This window comes from Lepidochelys kempii, chromosome 1 (genome assembly GCF_965140285.1).
Source record: "Lepidochelys kempii isolate rLepKem1 chromosome 1, rLepKem1.hap1, whole genome shotgun sequence".
Taxonomy (NCBI): Eukaryota; Metazoa; Chordata; order Testudines; family Cheloniidae; genus Lepidochelys; species Lepidochelys kempii.
In genome coordinates, this window is record NC_136380.1 from 342942908 (window position 1) to 342961499 (window position 18592).

An 18592-nucleotide genomic window follows, 5' to 3' on the forward strand; every position below is an offset into this window, starting at 1 on the left:
CCATCTTGGTCAACACCAGAGGCCTCTCGCACCAGTAGCCTGACTCTCTACAGCTAAGTAAAAGGAAGAAAACAGTGAGCAATTCTTCTCCATGTCCACGTGGAGTAGGACAAGAAGGAATTGGCTTAGTGTGCAGCAAGGAAAATTTTGGTTCGATATTAGGAAAAACTTTCTAACGTTAAGGATAGTTAAGTGCTGGAAGAGGTTACCAAGGGAGGTTGTGGAATCCCTACCATTGCAGGTTTTTAAGAACATGTTGGACAAACACCTGTCCAGGGTGGTCTAGGACAGCGTTCCTCAAATGCAGCCACCGTGGCCAAATGCAGCTACCAGGGGCTTTTCTTGCGGCCACAGACTCCTGGGCTGTAATGGGAGGGCAGAGGGAGCAGTGGCTCCTCCCCCTCCCTGGTGCTCCTGGATGTCTTGGTGTTGGTTGCTGGGGCTTTCAGCCAGGGTTGGGCCCTGTCTCCCTCTGGAGACACCTGGGGCATAACTCTGGAGGAGCAGCCGGTGAGTTCCCCACCTTCTCAGGGGTGCTGGGGCTCAGGCTTTGGGCTTCAGCCTGGGGGTGGTGTGGCAGTAGGCTCTGGCCACGAGGCTTCAGGCTTCAGACCTGGGCTTCAGCTCTGGGGCCTTGGGTTCCGGCCCCTAGCCACAGGGCTTCAGGCTCCAGCCCCTTGCTGCCTCCCCCAGCCAACCCTCGTCCCCGCCGGCCCTTGCTACTCCCTCCCCCACCCCTCATCCAGGGCTTAATTTATCCCCAGGCAGCCGGGGCTGAGTAAGCCCTGGCTGGGATGATTTAGTTGGGGATTGGTCCTGCTTTGAGCAGGGGGTTGGACTAGATGACCTCCTGAGGTCCCTTCCAACCCTGATATTCTATGATTCTATGATAAGTCTGCTGTGAAAAGTGGTACTTCTATGTTTGTTAATATCACTTTTCACAGCAGACTTACTAGGTAGCCATAAATAAATTACACTGATTTGGACGTGTCTATGTGCATATTTATTTGTTTTGCCTAAGCTAATTAAGTATTTTAGGAAAAAGTGTGAGCGTGGCCACCAGCAAAAGTGGGCCACCAAATAATTTGTCCAGAGAACTCCTGGTCTAGGTATATTTGGTCCTGCCTGAGCGCAGGGAGCTGGGCTGGGTGACCTCTCGAGGTCTCGTCCAGCCCAACATTTGTGTGATTCTCTGACCCTAAAGAGCGAGACTTGCATCCTTTGTGAATTGGCCCCAGAGGAGGATCTAACATACGCTGATCAGTGAATTACATCTGCAGTGGCTTGCAGTTAGTTTCTAGGTGGAGTTCAAAATGTTGGTGTTAACCTATAAACCTTTAAATGGTTTGGGACCGGCTTTAAACCATTTTTAAAGAGATGGTCCCCTTACCTAAGGGACCATCTCTTCCCCAGTGGATATTTATTTTATCTGTCAAGGTGGGCTGAGCAATCCTCTATATGGTGTTGTGTGTTTGAGTTTATGGGATAGGTTCCGTAAGGAATAGATTCCTATACAGGTTTTTATAAATCTAAATAAATAGAATAGCCAGGAACCTCTTGAAAGTTCCACTCCAGAAACTGACAGCAAAGACAGCCAACCTGATCTGAACTTCTGGGAAAGGAGCATGAAATTTAAACAGTGTCTCGTCTGTTTCACACAGCAGCCTTAGCAATGGGCTTGAAAGAGGCCCAAGGGTAAGATGTCATGGCATAGCGTGACAGCCAGCAAGAAGCAATGTCAAGTAAAAGCTGCACCAAATCTAAGGGTTTGGCCCTGTTCTTCAGCTTTGAAAGCAACACTGCAGTTAAAGGGTGTCATTCTCTTTCATTTACACCCATGTAAAATCGGGAGTCACTCTACTTAAGTCAGTGGAGTTACACCACTGTAAAAACTGACGTAACTAGAAGGAGATTGAGGTACAATGCCTGAAATCCACCTAGTGAGTGTGGACACCTGATTGCCATTGATTTTAATTGGAACTGGGTGTCCTTGAAAAATGTAAAAGTAGGATGTGAGTGTTTTGTTTTGTTTCTGGGTGTTTATTTTGCTTTGGGGTTCATTTCAGAGCCACAGGGAATCTCTTGGGAGACGCCGGTGGAAGACGTGACAAGCCCTGAGTCTCTCGTGGAATCAGAACCAGGGAAAGACCAGAAGTCTGAGCAGCTGAAATTAACAATCGATGATTTTGTCTTACACAAAATGTTGGGAAAGGGAAGCTTTGGCAAGGTAAGTGAGATGGGGCTGACGTGTGCTAAGCGAAGCCATGCATTGCACTGCTGAAGAATATAAACAGCTTTTCAATGCCTGCGTGGATGTTGCCTTGCCAGGGGCAGAAGGCATGATTGTGTTTCCAAACCTCGGAAGAAACACTGACCCAAACCTCCTTAATGATAAATAAGATGTAAACATCACCACGGGTACCCGACTGTTGCATTGCATAGAAACCTAACTCTCTCAGGGCTCAAGCATAAACCCAGCCCCACCTCTGCATAGGAGAGTAAATATAATATAAGGGCCCTCTTACTCCCCTGCATCGGCTATCCACATCACCAGAGCCTGTGTAGAGGGGAAAGCTGCAGCCAGGCTGCTACTTCCCCTTTTATGCATGTGGGTGGGGAGAAGTTGGGCAGAGAATGGACTGGGTGGAGTCCTGGCTCTGCTATCAGCCAGCACAGCGGAGCTAGTTCAGAGGAGGTAGTAAGCTGCACCTGTAAAAAGGCTGGAGTAGATTACTTCCCCCTTCAAAGCAAAGAGGAAGCAAGGACCAGATTGTGAAGCCCCCTGTTCTTGGGGCAGTGCAGCTATGCTCTGCCCCTTACTCAGGCTGGATTCAGCTACATCCCTTAGATGTTTGGGGCCAGATCTTCAGCTGATGTAAATCTGTATAGCTCCACTGAGTCAATAGAGCTCTACCCATCTCAACCGGCTGGGGATCTGTGCCTTGGATCTGAATCTCGAATCTTCTGCCTTCAGTGGATTCATTCATCTGACTTTACATTGAGTGGCTGATCGTTATTAATTCGGAGACGCATCCTCTATGATAACGTGAACCATGATGAACTCATCTGGCGCTCATGCAGTTCTGAGAGGCAATTCGGAAGCAACTCTTCATTGCAATTTAGCATCAACTAATGAGCGTGCACATGTTGCCCAAAGACATTAGAGATGGAACCTGCCCCTGGTGTATAGCTGATTCTTGCATATTTTATGGACTGAAGCAATTGCTGTGGCCACGTCTTAAATTGTTAACGAAATATCTGATTTATTTTTTTCCATTTTGCTTTCCATAGTTGAACAAGCTTAGTACAGAAGGGCCAAATCAGGCCCTTCCACAGAAAACCGGGTGGGAGCAGAAAACACGACAAGCTTCCTCCACAGAATCCTCTCCAAATTCTTCCATTGGTTGGGGTGGGGTGTGTCCTCCTTTGGAGAAGACGCAGCGTGTTCAGCCTTCATACCCTGCCAATCTCCAGAGATCTGTATGGGTTTCGATGGTAGTGGGCCATCTGTGTAGAAGCCCATTGCCACTGCATTGACCCTTACTGTCTCCTACCCTCTCCTACCTCCCAGTCAGTCAGTTCCATGCTGGTTACTATCCCTTGAGCCCCTCTCTTAAAGAATATACCATAGCATGGAGGGGCAGCGAGAGAGAGTTGTTATAGCATCAGCATTAATATTTCTGATTATTCCCCATATGGCATGGGAGAGGCGATACACAGCACACTGGTAAGTTAAACATACAAATAACTAAAGGAGTAAATAAAATTTGCAAGGGGGTTGCAGATCCCCTGCACTTTTCCATATCTACGGTTCAGTAAACAGTACCGAGGAAGCCTCATTGATTATTCTTGGACGTTTAGCTAACCAAGGGGAGTGTTAATAATAAGACCTAACTCTTATATAGTGCTTTTTATCCATCGATCTCAAAGCATTTTATAAAGGATGTCAGTATCCCCATGATAGAGATGGGGAAACTGACACACAGAGTGGGAAGTGACTTGCCCAAGATCATCTGTAAAATTTATGACAGAGTTAAGAAGTGAGGCCAGGTCCTCTGAGGCCCAGTACAGTGCTTGGTCCACTAAGCCACATGGTTGCCCAGTACTGTAATTAGCCCGGGGTCCTAGAAGTCAGTCTACTTCCAACTCTGCTCCTGGCTCATTCGGTCATTTTGCCTCTGAGTGCCTTGGTTTCCCCATCTGTAAAAAAGGTATAATAAAGCTTACCTATTTCTCTAAGACTCAGTTCATTAGTACTTGCTACACGCTTTGAGATCCTCAGCCGAGAAACGCTGTAGAAGTGCAACCTCTCTATTCATACTGCCCTCTGACCTTGCATTTAGAGCCAGATTCTCAGCTCGTATAAATCAGGCAATAGGTGGAGCTACATTGATTTATCTCAGCTGAGGATCTGACCCCAAACGTTCCATTTATATATTGCTGACAAAATAATACTCCCCCATATGTCTTTTAGAGTATTGTCGTGGTAAGTCAGAAAATGGAAAACATTATTTATGAAAACTTGCATAAAACTGGTTTCAGTCACCAAAATTTTCACCTGTCTGAAGAATTCCGTCTACTTACATGGCCCACATCCCTGTGGTAACTGAGCACCTCATAGTCATTAGTGGATTTATCCCCACAACACCCCTATGAGGTAGGAAAGTGTTATCCCTATTTTATAAATGCAGAGTAGATTGAGTGACTTTCCCAAAGCCTCAGAGGTTTGGGACAGAATCGGGACCTGAACTCAGGCTCCCTGAGTCCTTATCGGGTGACTTAGCCACTAGATCATCCTTCCACTCTAAGTTGTCTCATCAACCTGGTGTTGAGCCAGTTATTCTCAACTCACTTCTTTAAATGGGTCTGAACATGATTTGAGAAAACGCACTTCTTATATGAGGTGGCCTTCCCCTTCTAGGTCTTCCTTGCCGAGTTAAAGAACACGGATCAGTTTTTTGCTGTGAAGGCTCTGAAGAAGGATGTGGTTTTGATGGACGATGACGTTGAATGCACCATGGTGGAAAAGAGAGTCCTCTCCTTGGCTTGGGAGCACCCGTTTCTAACCCATGTGTATTGTACATTCCAAACCAAGGTACATACGGGCTTTCCATTTGTCCCCGAACACGCTGGGGACACTCTGCTTTACTCCGGTTAGTGGGCTAAAGCCTGAGCCTGTCTACTCTGAGGAAAGTTCTCTGAAACAAAACCTTCAGTCTTAGCATGTGCCTCGGAAACTTTGACCTCTGACCCAGCTTTCATCCAGAGAGTGCTGGGTGTAGGGGTGGATAGGACACTTAGCCAGCTGATCCGCTCCGGGGAGCATGCTTGGACTTTGGCCCCTGTCGATTTATGCTGCTTTCCCCACCTAAGACTGGCCATGCAGAGAGCCCCTGTGGTGCACCGGGGGTTGCAGTACGTATTAAGGGTGAAATTCAGTCCTGTGCAGGGGGACAGCAAAAGACATATCACTATTTAAGCTCTCAAAACAAGGCTTCACTGGGACTTAAATCGTGCATGAGCCTTGTGCACCCGGATGCAAAACGTAGCTTCCAGAGGTTTTCTCTGTGTCCCTGACCAGCCTTTCAAGCACCATACCAGGCAAATTAAAAAGAACCAGTTTGTTTCCTTCCCTTTATATCAGTGGTCCCCAAACTTTTCAGGGTCACACCCCCTTTTTTCCCTGTCCACGCCACCACTCCGGAGCAGGGCTGCGGGTCCCGGGGTGGTATATCGAGAGGGATAAGGGGGCCAAGGCTGAGGCCACACCTGGGGACGGGTCTGGGGACAGGAACGGAGCTGCAGCCAGGGGCTGGGGCTGAGGCTGAGGCTGGGGGCAGGGCTGAGCCGGGCCAGGAGTGGGGCCGCGCCTGGGGGCTGGGGCTGGGGCCGGGAGGGGAAGCCATGGTCAGGCCACGGTTGGAGGCCAAGGCTAGAGCCAGGAGCGGAGCAGCAGCTGGGAGCTGGGGCCATGGTAGAGCTGGCCATGGGGGCTGGCCCAGGCCTTGTTCCCCCCCCCCCCCCCGCCCGTGTTCCTCTGCACTCCCCTAGGCAGTTTGGGGACCACTGCTCTATATGCTAAAATTTTAAACTGGCATTAAGACAAGTTTAACTGGGGATAAAATCTGGAATGACATCCCAATGACCACTCTGTTCACTCAGGCAGCTCTGGAAGGTCTCTCAGGAGGCTTCCATGCTCATTCGCATACCATAATTTGACGATGTTAGATGTTGCATAATGCTAGGTTAACAACATAGCAGCCAGTGTCATAGGAAACAAATAGTACCTCTGTTGCATATGCAGTTAGCTTCCCAAACAACACGTCTTTAAGGACAGTGAATGAAATTTACTGTGGAAAAGTCTGTGAACTCCTGTGTCAGTAGATCATGAAATTTTGAATCCTGGCATCTATTTTAGTCCTTTCAGGAGGATGAGCAAAGGGATACCCATAACATACGGGAAGGAAATTATGTACAGTTTCAGAGATTGTGGGGGAAAGATAAATGATCTGAAACTAAGGAAAGAAAACTGAGACTAGATAATAGGAAAAGTATTCTTAACAATAATAACAACTGGGAAGTGAAATATACTCCCAGTGGGGGTGGTTGATATTCAAAGGTAGGTTGGGTGAGACACCAGTGGGAATGATGTATAGCAATGCAGATGTTGCTAGAACAGAGTGTTGGTTTATATAGTCCAAGATCCTGCCATCAACAGTGGCCAACACCAGCTGCTTCAGAGGAAGTGCAGTAACCCTACAGTCAGCAGTTATGGGGTAACCTGCCTCCAGGACAAGCTTCTCCTAGGCTCCTAGGGTCAGAGGTTGGCTTATGCCCTGAAGCACAAGGATCTGTACAGTGAACAGTCCTGAAAAATGCAACGAGGTTAAATGAGTGATCACTTCAGGCCCCCCTCTCTTCGGCATGATGTTATATTCCCCTCTTGATGCATGTTAAGCATCTTCTTGGGTTTTACCTAAGTCAACTTTTCAACATTTTAAAGCAGTTTGGCCTCTTCATTTCACACTGTAGCTGTAGGACTTAGCGCATGTCTTTTTAATCCAAATCGCCCGTAGACTGTGATTGATTTCTGACTTATGTTTTTCTCCTCTGACCGAGTCAAGCCGTGATCATTCAACTCATGAAAGTCATTCTGAATGAGAGAGCTGTAACAAGCCGCAGACATTCTCTCACCACTCGATGGAGGCATGTTTTAATCAGAATATCCTCAGAGTAAGCATTTCATAGCAGATGCACTGGTGTGTAGAAGCCATGCCTAGGAGTTATTATTGGAATCTCTTTTTGAAGGCTTCACTGGACTGGCTTTTGATAAGTGGCTTCAAACAGAGAAGCGTGAGTCAGAAACCTTTCTGAAATATTGATTTGTTGGCAATGCGAAGTTTCTGAGTTCCTTTATGTAGTGAATGAATCTACAAAGAATGGTAGAAACAGGAACATAGTCATCTCCATACTGAGACAGACCAATAGTCCTTTCAGTCCAGTGTTCTTCATCAACATCAATATCTGCCACGTGTCTTCAGAGGAATAAAATATCTCCCTAATGTACCTAGTTTGGACAGTATTATCCATTACGGGAGGTAGTTTCTGCTTGATCCCAGCAAGTGATGATCAATGTATGCTACAAACTATGAGAACTGATAGTCCTTTGGCCTGAATTTCAGAGATGCTGAGCACCTACAGCTCTCACTGACTTCCGTGGAAGATGCAGTGCTTCAGTACTCGTGAAAATCAGGACACTTGTCATTTTTAGGCTCCTTAGAATAAATGAAGATGCACTTTTTTCAAATGTTTTTGATATTTACCTTTTCTTTCTTTTTTTTGGTCACCATGATCTTCTCAGCATTGAGTTCAACCGGTTAATTATATGCTGTGTTAAAAAACTTTTATTTTATGTGATTTAAAGGGACATGGTAAAATCTGTTTTATAATTCCCATGATCCTAATTCTGAAATTATTTACTCCGATACAGTGTTAATCTCTGAATTAACTCTTCACCATTTATGCTGCTGCTTTTTATTTATTGATTGATTGATTTTTGCATTTTGCTGATCTTGAACACTAAAAATAGACTTTCTATTTTTGAAAGTCAGTTACATTTTTGTTTACAGCTTGTTTCACTTCATACACCAGATTCTAGTTTACATTAAGGTCCCTCTAACAGTAAAATAGAAACCACATTTATTGTAGTTTAAAAATAAATGTTACTGAAACATTTCTATGCTGTTAGCCTTATCTTTTGTAACAGCTCATTTGCAGAACACCTAAAGGCTGAGCCAAATTTGACATAACATGTTACGTTAACATATGGGACTTAACACTTTAAGACTCCTGTTCACTGACAGAATAGTGTAAAGGGCTTTAGGGAAAAGGAGAATCAGACCCTTTAACTTCCATTAAAAATAAAATCTTGGGAGCCAATTCTGTGATGAGCTGAGAGTTTTCAAGAAGCTTCAGTGGGTGTGGAGTGTGCTCAGGATGTCATGGCGAACACTCAGTACCATGCAGCATTAGGCCATTAATATATACAAGCACTCCCGTCATCCTCTTATCAACATATCAAACCCACATCTTGATTAGAGCTGGTCAGGAATTCCCTATCAAAATGACACTGAATGTAGAGAATGGCGTTTCTGGAAAATTGAATTTTCCAATGGAACATTTCGATTTTGCTGCTTTTTTGTTGTTGTTGTTGTTTTTTCTTTTAAATTTCCATCAATCTGAATCAGAATATTTCGAACATTTTGAGTCAGTTCAACTTTAAACTTCATTTCCATATTGTGCTGCATTGCCTAATGGCAGTTGTACTTCAGGCCCCCATTCTCCCCTATGGGCAACATGGCCTCCCCCTCCGACCAAGCTGGGTGTTGAATCAAAGGACACGTGCTCGCAGGTGCATTATGGGAAATGTAGTCCAGTCAGGGACCCTGGCCCAAATGGGACCTTCAGGCTCCCAGTCTAAAATTCCCATGGGGCAATGTAGCATCATAAGGAAATGGAGTTTAATTTTGAACTTATTCTAAATGAAACATTTTGGGTCAGTTCAACAAACTATAATAAAACATTTCAGTATGGGCATGTTGACATATTTCATTGTGATCGACAATGATGAAAAGAAATGCCTATCTATTTCTGAATCAAAATTTCTCAGAATATTTTGATCCATGAAATATTTCAGTAATCTGACTTTTCATCCTGATTCATGACAAAAAAATATTGAATTTTCAGATTTTTCTTTGAGTTGGAAATGCCTGTTTCCACTCATCTCTGCTATCAGCAGTGGCTAGGTTTTCTGTGCCTGTCACTATGCTGTTATATCAGCATCATACAAATTTAAGCCAGGGCAGTTCAAAAGACTAGCTTTGAGAAAAGTTGTAAAAACACAATTGTCCCCACATTCAGGTTCACAATGGATCATTGTCACATCAAAAATATCAAGTCTGCATTGAAAAGACATTACGGTACTCAGATGATGTCAGTACATGATAGGGGCAGAGTTCTGCCCTCTGCACAGCGGGTAGTCAAGTAAAGGAGGAAAGCGGGTGTCAGGGATTATTAAAGTGACAAAGAGCAATAGTCTCAGCTGGAGTAAATCTGCATAGCTCCATTGACTATCCCATTCCTCTACTGACAATCAGCTCCATTTATACCAGCTAAACATCTGGTCCATAGGTTGGGGTTTTTAAGAAAAGCTGGTCAGAATTTTTTTTTGCCACTGCAGAAAATTTTGACTTTTTATCACAGATTTAAAACCAAAGTGTTTTGGCCAAAACTTTTCAGTTTTCAGTGGAAAATTAGAGCATTTTTAGGTTTTCCCAACAAAAGACTGAAAATTTTTGAGCAGAAGGCAATTTTGGCTTAGTCAAAAACCCAATTTTCCATCCAAAAGGAATTTTGGAAAATTTTCAACCAGTCCTGAAACCAGCAATAGGGGCAGTTCTATCACCTTGTAGGAGGGGTAGGTTAGCTTCTCTATTTAAGCACTACAGAGAATTCTGTTTTGAAGTCCTAAGTGAGACTTAATTGGTGCAATTAGCCTTTTGCTGACCTTTGCTGAATTATGCCAGGAGGCCTTTAGTATGTGAAGATACAGTAATCTACACCTGCATCTTTGTATACATATTCAGATGTGTTTGCTGCTTTAAATCAAGCAGATGGACTTGCAAAGCAGAGCATCTCGAATAAGGTATTTAACATGCAGTAAAAGAGAAGTGAAAGAATCAGAATCAAAAGCTAATTGTGTGAGATGAGGACTGAATTGAATTGGCTGGCAGCTGTAGGAAATGCTGCCATCTCTAGAGAATAGGCTGATATTACACAAGGGGAAACATTCTTTAGCACTGAAGAGCAAAATTAAACCCTCAGTCATTTTGTCTTTAGCAGTTAGGCTTTGATTGTCCCCAAAAGCTTTCATTGCAAATAGTATCTTCTGTACTTCTTATAACCACAAATTGATGGAGGCAGGATCCTGCACAAGCCATTTGTCACCTAAGTAGTCCCACTGAAGTCAATGCATCGAAGAATGTACAGGGTCAAACCCAAGGCAGGCCTATACATACTGATATAGGTGGGCTTGGAGGGCCAGATCCTCCTCTGGTGTAAATCAGCCTATTTCCATTGACCTCAGTGGAGTTATGTGAATTTACACCATCTGGGGACTTGGCCCTAGAATAGCACACATTTGCTAGGATAACAAAGGAAACCAATAGCAGGTGTACATGGTATGCATGCCTACCACATGAATGGGTCAAATATTTGTGACCATTAAAGCCATGGGAAGATATTTCTTCCTCTTCAGTAACTGGTCTGACATTAGAAAGAACAAGGAGTACTTGTGGCACCTTAGAGACTAACAAATTTATTTGAGCATAAGCTTTTGTGGGCTAAAGCCCACTTATCAGATGCATGCAGTGGAAAATACAGTAGGAAGATATGTATATATACAGAGAACATGATCCTATGATCCCACTGAGGGTTACCAAAAGAAACGACACCATCTGCTCAAGAAACTCCCTGAAAAAGCACAAGAACAAATCTGCACAGACACATCCCTAGAACCCCGACCAGGCGTATTCTATCTGCTACCCAAGACCCATAAACCTGGAAATCCTGGACGCCCCATCATCTCAGGCATTGGCAGCCTGACAGCAGGATTGTCTGGCTATGTAGACTCTCTCCTCAGGTCCTACGCTACCAGCACTCCTAGCTATCTTCAAGACACCACTGACTTCCTGAGGAAACTACAATCCATTAGTGATCTTCCAGAAAACACCATCCTGGCCACTGTGGATGTAGAAGCCCTCTACACCAACATTCCACACAAAGATGGACTACAAGCCGTCAGGAACAGTATCCCCGATAATGCCACAGCTAACCTGGTGGCTGACCTTTGTGACTTTGTCCTCATTCACAACTATTTCACATTTGGGGACAATGTATACCTTCAAGTCAGCGGCACTGCTATGGGTACCCGCATGGCCCCACAGTATGCCAACATTTTTATGGCTGACTTAGAACAACACTTCCTCAGCTCTCGTCCCCTAATGCCCCTACTCTACTTGCGCTACATTGATGACATTGTCATCATCTGGACCCATGGAAAAGAAGCCCTTGAGGAATTCCACCATGATTTCAACAATTTCCATCCCACCATCAACCTCAGCCTGGACCAGTTCACAGAAGAGATCCACTTCCTGGACACTACAGTGTTAATAAGCAAAGGTCACATAAACACCACTGTATACTGGAAACCTACTGACCACTATACTTACCTACATGCCTCCAGCTTTCATCCAGACCACAACACATGATCCATTGTCTACAGCCAAGCTCTGAGATACAACTGCATTTGCTCCAACCCCTCAGACAGAGACAAACACCTACAAGATCTCTAGCAAATGTTCTTACAACTACAATACCCAACTGCTGAAGTGAAGAAACAGATTGACAGAGCCAGAAGAATCCCCAGAAGTCACCTACTCCAGGACAGGCCCATCAAAGAAAGTAACAGAACACCACTAGCCGTCACCTTCAGCCCCCAACTAAAACCTCTCCAACACATCATCAAAGATCTACAACCTATCCTGAAGGACGATCCCTCACTCTCACAGAACTTGGGAGACAGGCCAGTCCTCACTTACAGACAGCCCCCCAACTTGAAGCAAATACTCACCAGCAACCACACAACAGAACCACTAACCCAGGAACCTATCCTTGTAACAAAGCCCGTTGCCAACTGTGTCCACATATCTATTCAGGGGACACCATCATAGGGCCTGATCACATCAGCCACACTATCAGAGGCTCGTTCACCTGCACATCTACCAATGTGATATATGCCATCATGTGCCAGCAGTGCCCCTCTGCCTTGTACATTGGCTGAACTGGATAGTCTCTACGCAAAAGAATAAATGGACACAAATTAGACGTCAAGAATTATAATATTGAAAAACCAGTCAGAGAACATGTCAACCTCCCTGGACACTCAATTACAGACCTAAAAGTGGCAATTCTTCAACAAAAAAACTTCAAAAACAGACTCCAATGAGAAACGGCAGAACTGGAATTAATCTGCAAACTGGACACCATTAAATTTAGGTGAGGACTGGCCTGTCTCCCAAGATCTGTGAGGGTGAGGGATCGGCCATTTTAAGATTGACTCCAACAGGTGGGGAATGTCCAGATTTGAAAGGTGGCCACTGTATATAGCGTTTTTCATGTTCAAATGACACTGCAAACATCAGGCTGTACTCTGACCCAGAATATATGCCCAAGAACAGGAGGAAGAAACCTCCCCTTACGATCCTATCCAGGTCCAGGAACATGGGAGTAAGCAGGACTATTAGCCAGCTGACTCCCCACCTGGAGCATGGCAACAGGGAGAGGAGGGGAACTGGCTAGCCAGAGAAGCTGAGCCAGCAGGATTGGAAGAGTAATTTACAGGCCAGCGGCAAATTGTTACCCTTCAGGATCAAGAAAGAAGCAAAGGAGAAATTGTGTCTCCCAGGGTACCTCTGAGGCATAGTGCTTCCTGGCATGATGCAGTCTATGCCCCAACACTCGTTTAAGACTTTGCCTAAATTCATAGTCTAAGCTATTGTTTTATTAATGTTCACAACAGAATTCTAAGGTCAATAATTAATATCTCAGTTCTGCATATGCACAAGCTATAATCCCGCTCTCCTCCTGAAAGGTCCTCAGACCCCTAAACTCTTGAGGGCCCCAGTGGGAGTTGATGTCACTGGCTGTCCCTCAGAGCCTGGTAGAATCAGACATTGAGGTCAAAGGACTTTTCCAAGACTCCGGAGGAAGTTTTTGTCAGAGTCAGGGCAAGGGCAAGAACCCAGCCTGGCATAATTCTCTGTGGTGTTCTGACACCACTAGACCAGGGCATCCACTCGGATTCGTGCAGGCTCAAGTGACAAGTCTGTCCCTACTGTAATTGCACTATCAAAACCATACACAATGCCCATACACAAAGAGCTGAAATTGAAACTTTGGAGTCCAGTCCTGCTATTGATTCCCATGCAGGACCCCATTTATATAACGGGGCACCGTACTAGCCTCAGAGTCTTCCTGTGGGGATCCAATTGCAGTATTAGGACACTTGTCCGTATCCAATTTGGAAGTAGGAAGCGGCTTTCTAAAACTTCTGTGACCTGTTGGCACATTTTGGGCATACGACAAGAATTATTATTCACTTAAACCTTCGCAATAATTGTTTAAGTACTTCCCCATTAATAGAACGATTCAGTTGCTTAAAATTAAGCACGTGCTTAAGTGCTTTGCTGGATCAAGGCCAATGCGCTCAGCACATTGCAGGATCAAGCTCCCTATTGGACTATTGCCATACATGAAGTTGCTCACATGGGCAAGTGTCTCTACGATTGGGGCCCATGGCAGGCAGTGTAGCCTAGTGAGCAATGCACTGGACTGAGACTCAAAAGCCCTGGGCTCTATTCGCAGCTCTGTCACTCTGCTGGCTGGTCTTGGGCAAGTCACTTCAGTGCTCCTTGCCTCCATTTCCCCATTGCTGAAAGGGGGATAATGAAACTGACCTCCTTTTTAAAGCACTTTGAGATCTGCTCATGAAAAATGCTATGTGTGAGTTAGGGATTGTTTATTATTATGTTTTTTACCAGTGATTATGCAAATCTGGGCAGTGGGAGCTAAGTAGGGGGTCAAGGAAAAAAAAGTGGAAAGGAAATACCGGTGAAATAAGTTGGTTGCTTCAGAAATCCAACCTTGTATTGTACCCTTCTTTCCTTCCCCTTTCTCCTCCCCCTCCTTCTTCATGGTATTTTTACTTTCAGTACCTAATTCTAGTCTTTTATTGTTTTTCTAGGAAAACCTCTTTTTTGTAATGGAATATCTAAATGGAGGAGACCTAATGTTTCATATCCAAAGCTGTCACAAGTTTGACACCGCCAGAGCAACGTAAGATGATTTAATTGCCTTTTACTTTAATAGGTCACATACTTAGTGTAATAGGGAGTCAGCGTGACCTAAAGGATAAAGCACAGGGACTCGGGAGACCTGGGTTTTGTTTCTGGCTCTGCCAATGGCCTTCTGTGTTAGCTTGGGCAAGCCAGTTCTCCTCTCTGTGCCTCTGTTTCCTCATCTGTAAAATGGGAGTAATGATACTGAACCTCCTTTGTAAAGCTTTTGGACCTGCAGGTGAAAATTTCTGTAATTAGGGCTTGGTATTATTGCTGTCATCTGGCCTCAGCCACTGACTTCTGGCATGTCACTTCCTCTCCCTGTGCCTCTGTTTCCCCTCCCACCCTTATCTTGTGTAGCTTGTCTTATCTTGTGTAGCTTGTAAACTCTTCAGGGCAGAGACTTTCTCTTACACTGTGTATGTACAGCACCTAGCACCATGAGGCCCCAATCACAGTTGAGGGGTCTAGGTGCAACCATAACAATCACACAAGGTGTACTTTCCATTTCAAGATCTTCCAGTCATGTGTAGCCTTTTGTTCAGCTGATTTTTCCAGTCATGGATCAGCAGGCCCAGTCAAGCTGCTGAAGTAGGTATCTGGGCCTTTTCATATGAAGTCTGAATCATTCAGTAAAGAACTAAGAGGGTAGGGTTACAATGATCCACATCTCTAGGTAATTTACAGGGAAGACGACTGTCAGGCAATAGCAGGACTTTTGACAACACACCAGGACCCTGATTCTGTCCCTTGTTTTGGCACCTCCGTTTGGCTCCAGCCACAAAAGGGTGCAGAACAGCTGCTGGGGATTTCTCCAGAAAGGAGGGGTTCCCTTGGCTCTGCAGGGGTGGCTTAAGCAGCCCCAAGCCACCTTTCTTCCCTGTCTCTGGCAAGACACATCTTGGGGCAGGAGGAGAATTGGGGGAAGACAGTGCCATTGCTGGAATACTCTGGGCCGTGCAGCAGCCCATCGGTGACTGGTGAAAATTAGAGCAGCCCCTGGGCTGCCCTAAATTGCACTGGGAGCTGGGGAGGCCCCAGTTAGGCTAGAATTTTGAGAACACAAAGGTGGCTTAAAGCTTTCTTCCCGCCCCCCCTCCCCCCGCCCCAACTCCCATCCCGATTGTGCCGCACTTTGAATTTCAGATCTGGAACCTGGTTCTGATCTCACTGCTACTGATGGAAATCAGGAGTGAAACCCCTGAAGTTAGCAGAGTTACAGCAGTGTAAAATTGGAGTAAACGAGAGGCTACTCAGGCCCCTGATGCTCAGTGTCAAACGTCTGGGGACATCTTCTGGCCTTGTACACATGTGGGCAGCTCACACTGAGCCACGTTCAGCCCTGATGTAAATGAACAAACTCCCACTGCAGGGGCAGTAAAACTGCCAGGATTTCCCAGTTTGATTGCTGAAAGTCATTGCATGCAGGAGAAGACTCTGGGTGTGTCTACACTATAGTCGGGGATGTAATTTCCAGCTCAGATAGACATACATGCCCTAGCCTAAAAACAGCACTGCATGGCAGTGCGGGCAGCAGCCTGGTTAGCCTCCTGAGCACATACCTGGGGTCCTGGATGGGGTTGTACTCTGGGCAGCTAGATTTTCCCACCTCCTAAACTGCTGCAGCTACTCTGCTCCTTTTAGGCTCTTGCTCAATCAAATTTAGCATGTGTACATGTACCTGAGCTGGGAGTTACACCCCTCGTTCCAGGGTCGATGTACCCTTAGAAAAAGCCATTGAGCAAAACGACTACAAAAGAATCCCATAAGCCTCAGCCATTCCCAGAAGCTCTTTAGCTTTAGGATGACTGCGTCAGCCACATGCCCCTTTGTGCAGAGATCATAGACTATCAGGGTTGGAAGGGACCTCAGGAGGTCATCTAGTCCAACCCCCTGCTCAGAGCAGGGACCAATCCCCAATTTTTGCCCCAGATCCCTAAATGGCCCCCTCAAGGATTAAACTCACAACCCTGGCTTTAGCAGGCCAAATGCTCAAACCACTGAGCTATCCCTGCCTCCCCCCCATGAGAGCCTGGGACCACCTACTCTGGACAAAAATAGGAAAAGGGAGTCTCTTGTTTTCGTCACCGAGCAGCAAAAAAGGCAGGCTGGGGACATGAACCCTGTCAAAACGAATGGTAAAAAGGTAAATTTATATAAAGAGTAAATACACCGAGGGAGAATTAAAAATGTATGTAGCCACAATTGAAATAGAGGAATTGAAATAAATAAAAGTTTTTTCTAAATCCTTATGCCAACAAAAGATATTGTAAAAGTCAATATTGAAACACCTTAGAAATTAATTTCTATTTAAATAACAGAGCCTAATTTAAATAAAAGTTTGATTTGTTGGGGTTTGGGTTTTTTTTTTTAAACTTAATGTTGAGGACTGTGCCTCCAGCCTAGGACATTCAAGGTCTGATGAGAGGATGCAGTAGAATCCAGTGGAAATATGGTTCTAGGGTTACATTCACCTCTGGGCAGAGGGGTCCTATTTTGAGGGCTGAAGTGAAACTTAAGTGGCGTATTGGTCCTACACTGGGCCTGTGTATTGGGGTGAAGTTTCACCCCGATGCAGAAGTGTGCTGTGAACAAGGGTCTCTAAAGGACTCTACAAAAGACACAAGTAGCCAAATCTGCAGCTGGTGTAAACGGATGTGGGGTAAAATTTCCCAAAGCACCTAAGTGGCTTAGGAGCCTAAGTCCCATTTTCAAAAGTGACTTAGGCACATAGGGGGCAGATTTTCAAAGATGCCTAAAGATGCACACTAGGCGCCTAAGAGTATTTTCAAAAGTGCTTAAGCAGGTAAGGTGCCAATTCTCATTGATTTTCCAAATGATTTATATGGCAATTAGAACCAAACCTACTTAGGCCCTTTAGAATATCCCACTTGGAACCTATTGTCATCTGTAGGTGCCTAATAATATGGCCCTTAGAAGCCAAAACCTCATCAAAAGTCAATGGAACTTGGGCTCTTATGTGCCTAAGTCATGTTTGAAAAAGGGAGTTGGCAGTGTTTTCCCCAGAAATTGAAATTGCTGGGGCGGGAGGGTGTTCAAATTTACAGGGTTGGGGTCAGGGCCGACGGGTGAGACCATGAGGGTGAAGTTGGGCTGTATGGCACCATAGTAAAAACTGAAAAATGTTTCATGACCATTTTATTAGATTTTAAAATCATCACACCAATTAAGTTGGCTACTCAAGCCTTCTATGAAGCATTACATCTACATCCTTCTTGGTTTCTTGTTATAATTTTGCACAACTCTGTTAATGAACTTCTTGAATGCAATGCATTCACCTTTGGTGGCTTCTCGTGTGTACTTCCATTCCTTCAACTGATATGCTCATTAGTTCATTCACATGATCAGGCAGAAGGCGACATCTTTCAAAACACAAAATTCTATTCAATGATGAAAAAGAACGCTCGACTGTGTCTGTTTTGACTGGGAGTAGCAAGAGATTAATTCCTACTTCTTTCAGCCCAGGAAACACAGCATAAAGATCGGGTCGAGCCACTAGTGATGATAAAAAAGAAGTTGAAGTCAAATCTTCATTCATTCGTCGTATGATATTCCACTCTCTGTTCAAATTCTCTATTTTGTCCTGAGCATATGGCAGCCCCATTGCTGGTAGTGCCTCACTCCACTCAACTGTCGGTGTTTTATAAGACAGGGATCTGTAAAAGCTACGTAGAGATTGAGTAGAATCTAGAAGTCGCTGTTGTAGATTTTTAAGAATCAAGTCTGTGTACTTTTTCACTTGTCTTAACAAACACTTCTTGTCCTCTTTACTTAAGGATTCAATGTAAATGCCTTCATTAGTCAACTTCTGGACTGAAGTCTTTGCTTCTTCCAGTACTTTTTCAATGGATAGCTCTCTGACTGATCCAAATGTAGCTTCTATTGCTGGACAAAGATCTACTATTGTTGTAGCAGATGCCTGGATGGCATTGTTTAATGACCCAAGTGGTTTCAACAGTAGACTTACAAGAGAGAGAACAGCAATAGTCTTCTCTGAATGGAGTAGCAAAAGTAATCCACCAGCCTCACTACTTAGATCCGTCCCATCTTGGTAGATACTTTCCAAAGACAACAATAATGGCTGGAGTAATTTTAAGACAACAGCCAAGGATCAC

General features: G+C 44.8%; 1 protein-coding gene across 4 annotated transcripts in view; it reads left to right on the forward strand.

Annotated features, from left to right (window-relative positions):
* The window catches only part of PRKCQ (protein kinase C theta), an 89075-nt gene that overhangs the window by 47636 nt on the left and 22847 nt on the right, over nucleotides 1-18592 (forward strand). For all 4 annotated transcript variants that reach the window (XM_073328833.1, XM_073328835.1, XM_073328834.2 and 1 more), the window contains 3 exons: nucleotides 2067-2227; nucleotides 4922-5095; nucleotides 14363-14454. In XM_073328833.1, the coding sequence (XP_073184934.1) occupies nucleotides 2067-2227; nucleotides 4922-5095; nucleotides 14363-14454 (427 nt within the window). The remainder of the gene's footprint in view (nucleotides 1-2066; nucleotides 2228-4921; nucleotides 5096-14362; nucleotides 14455-18592) is intronic.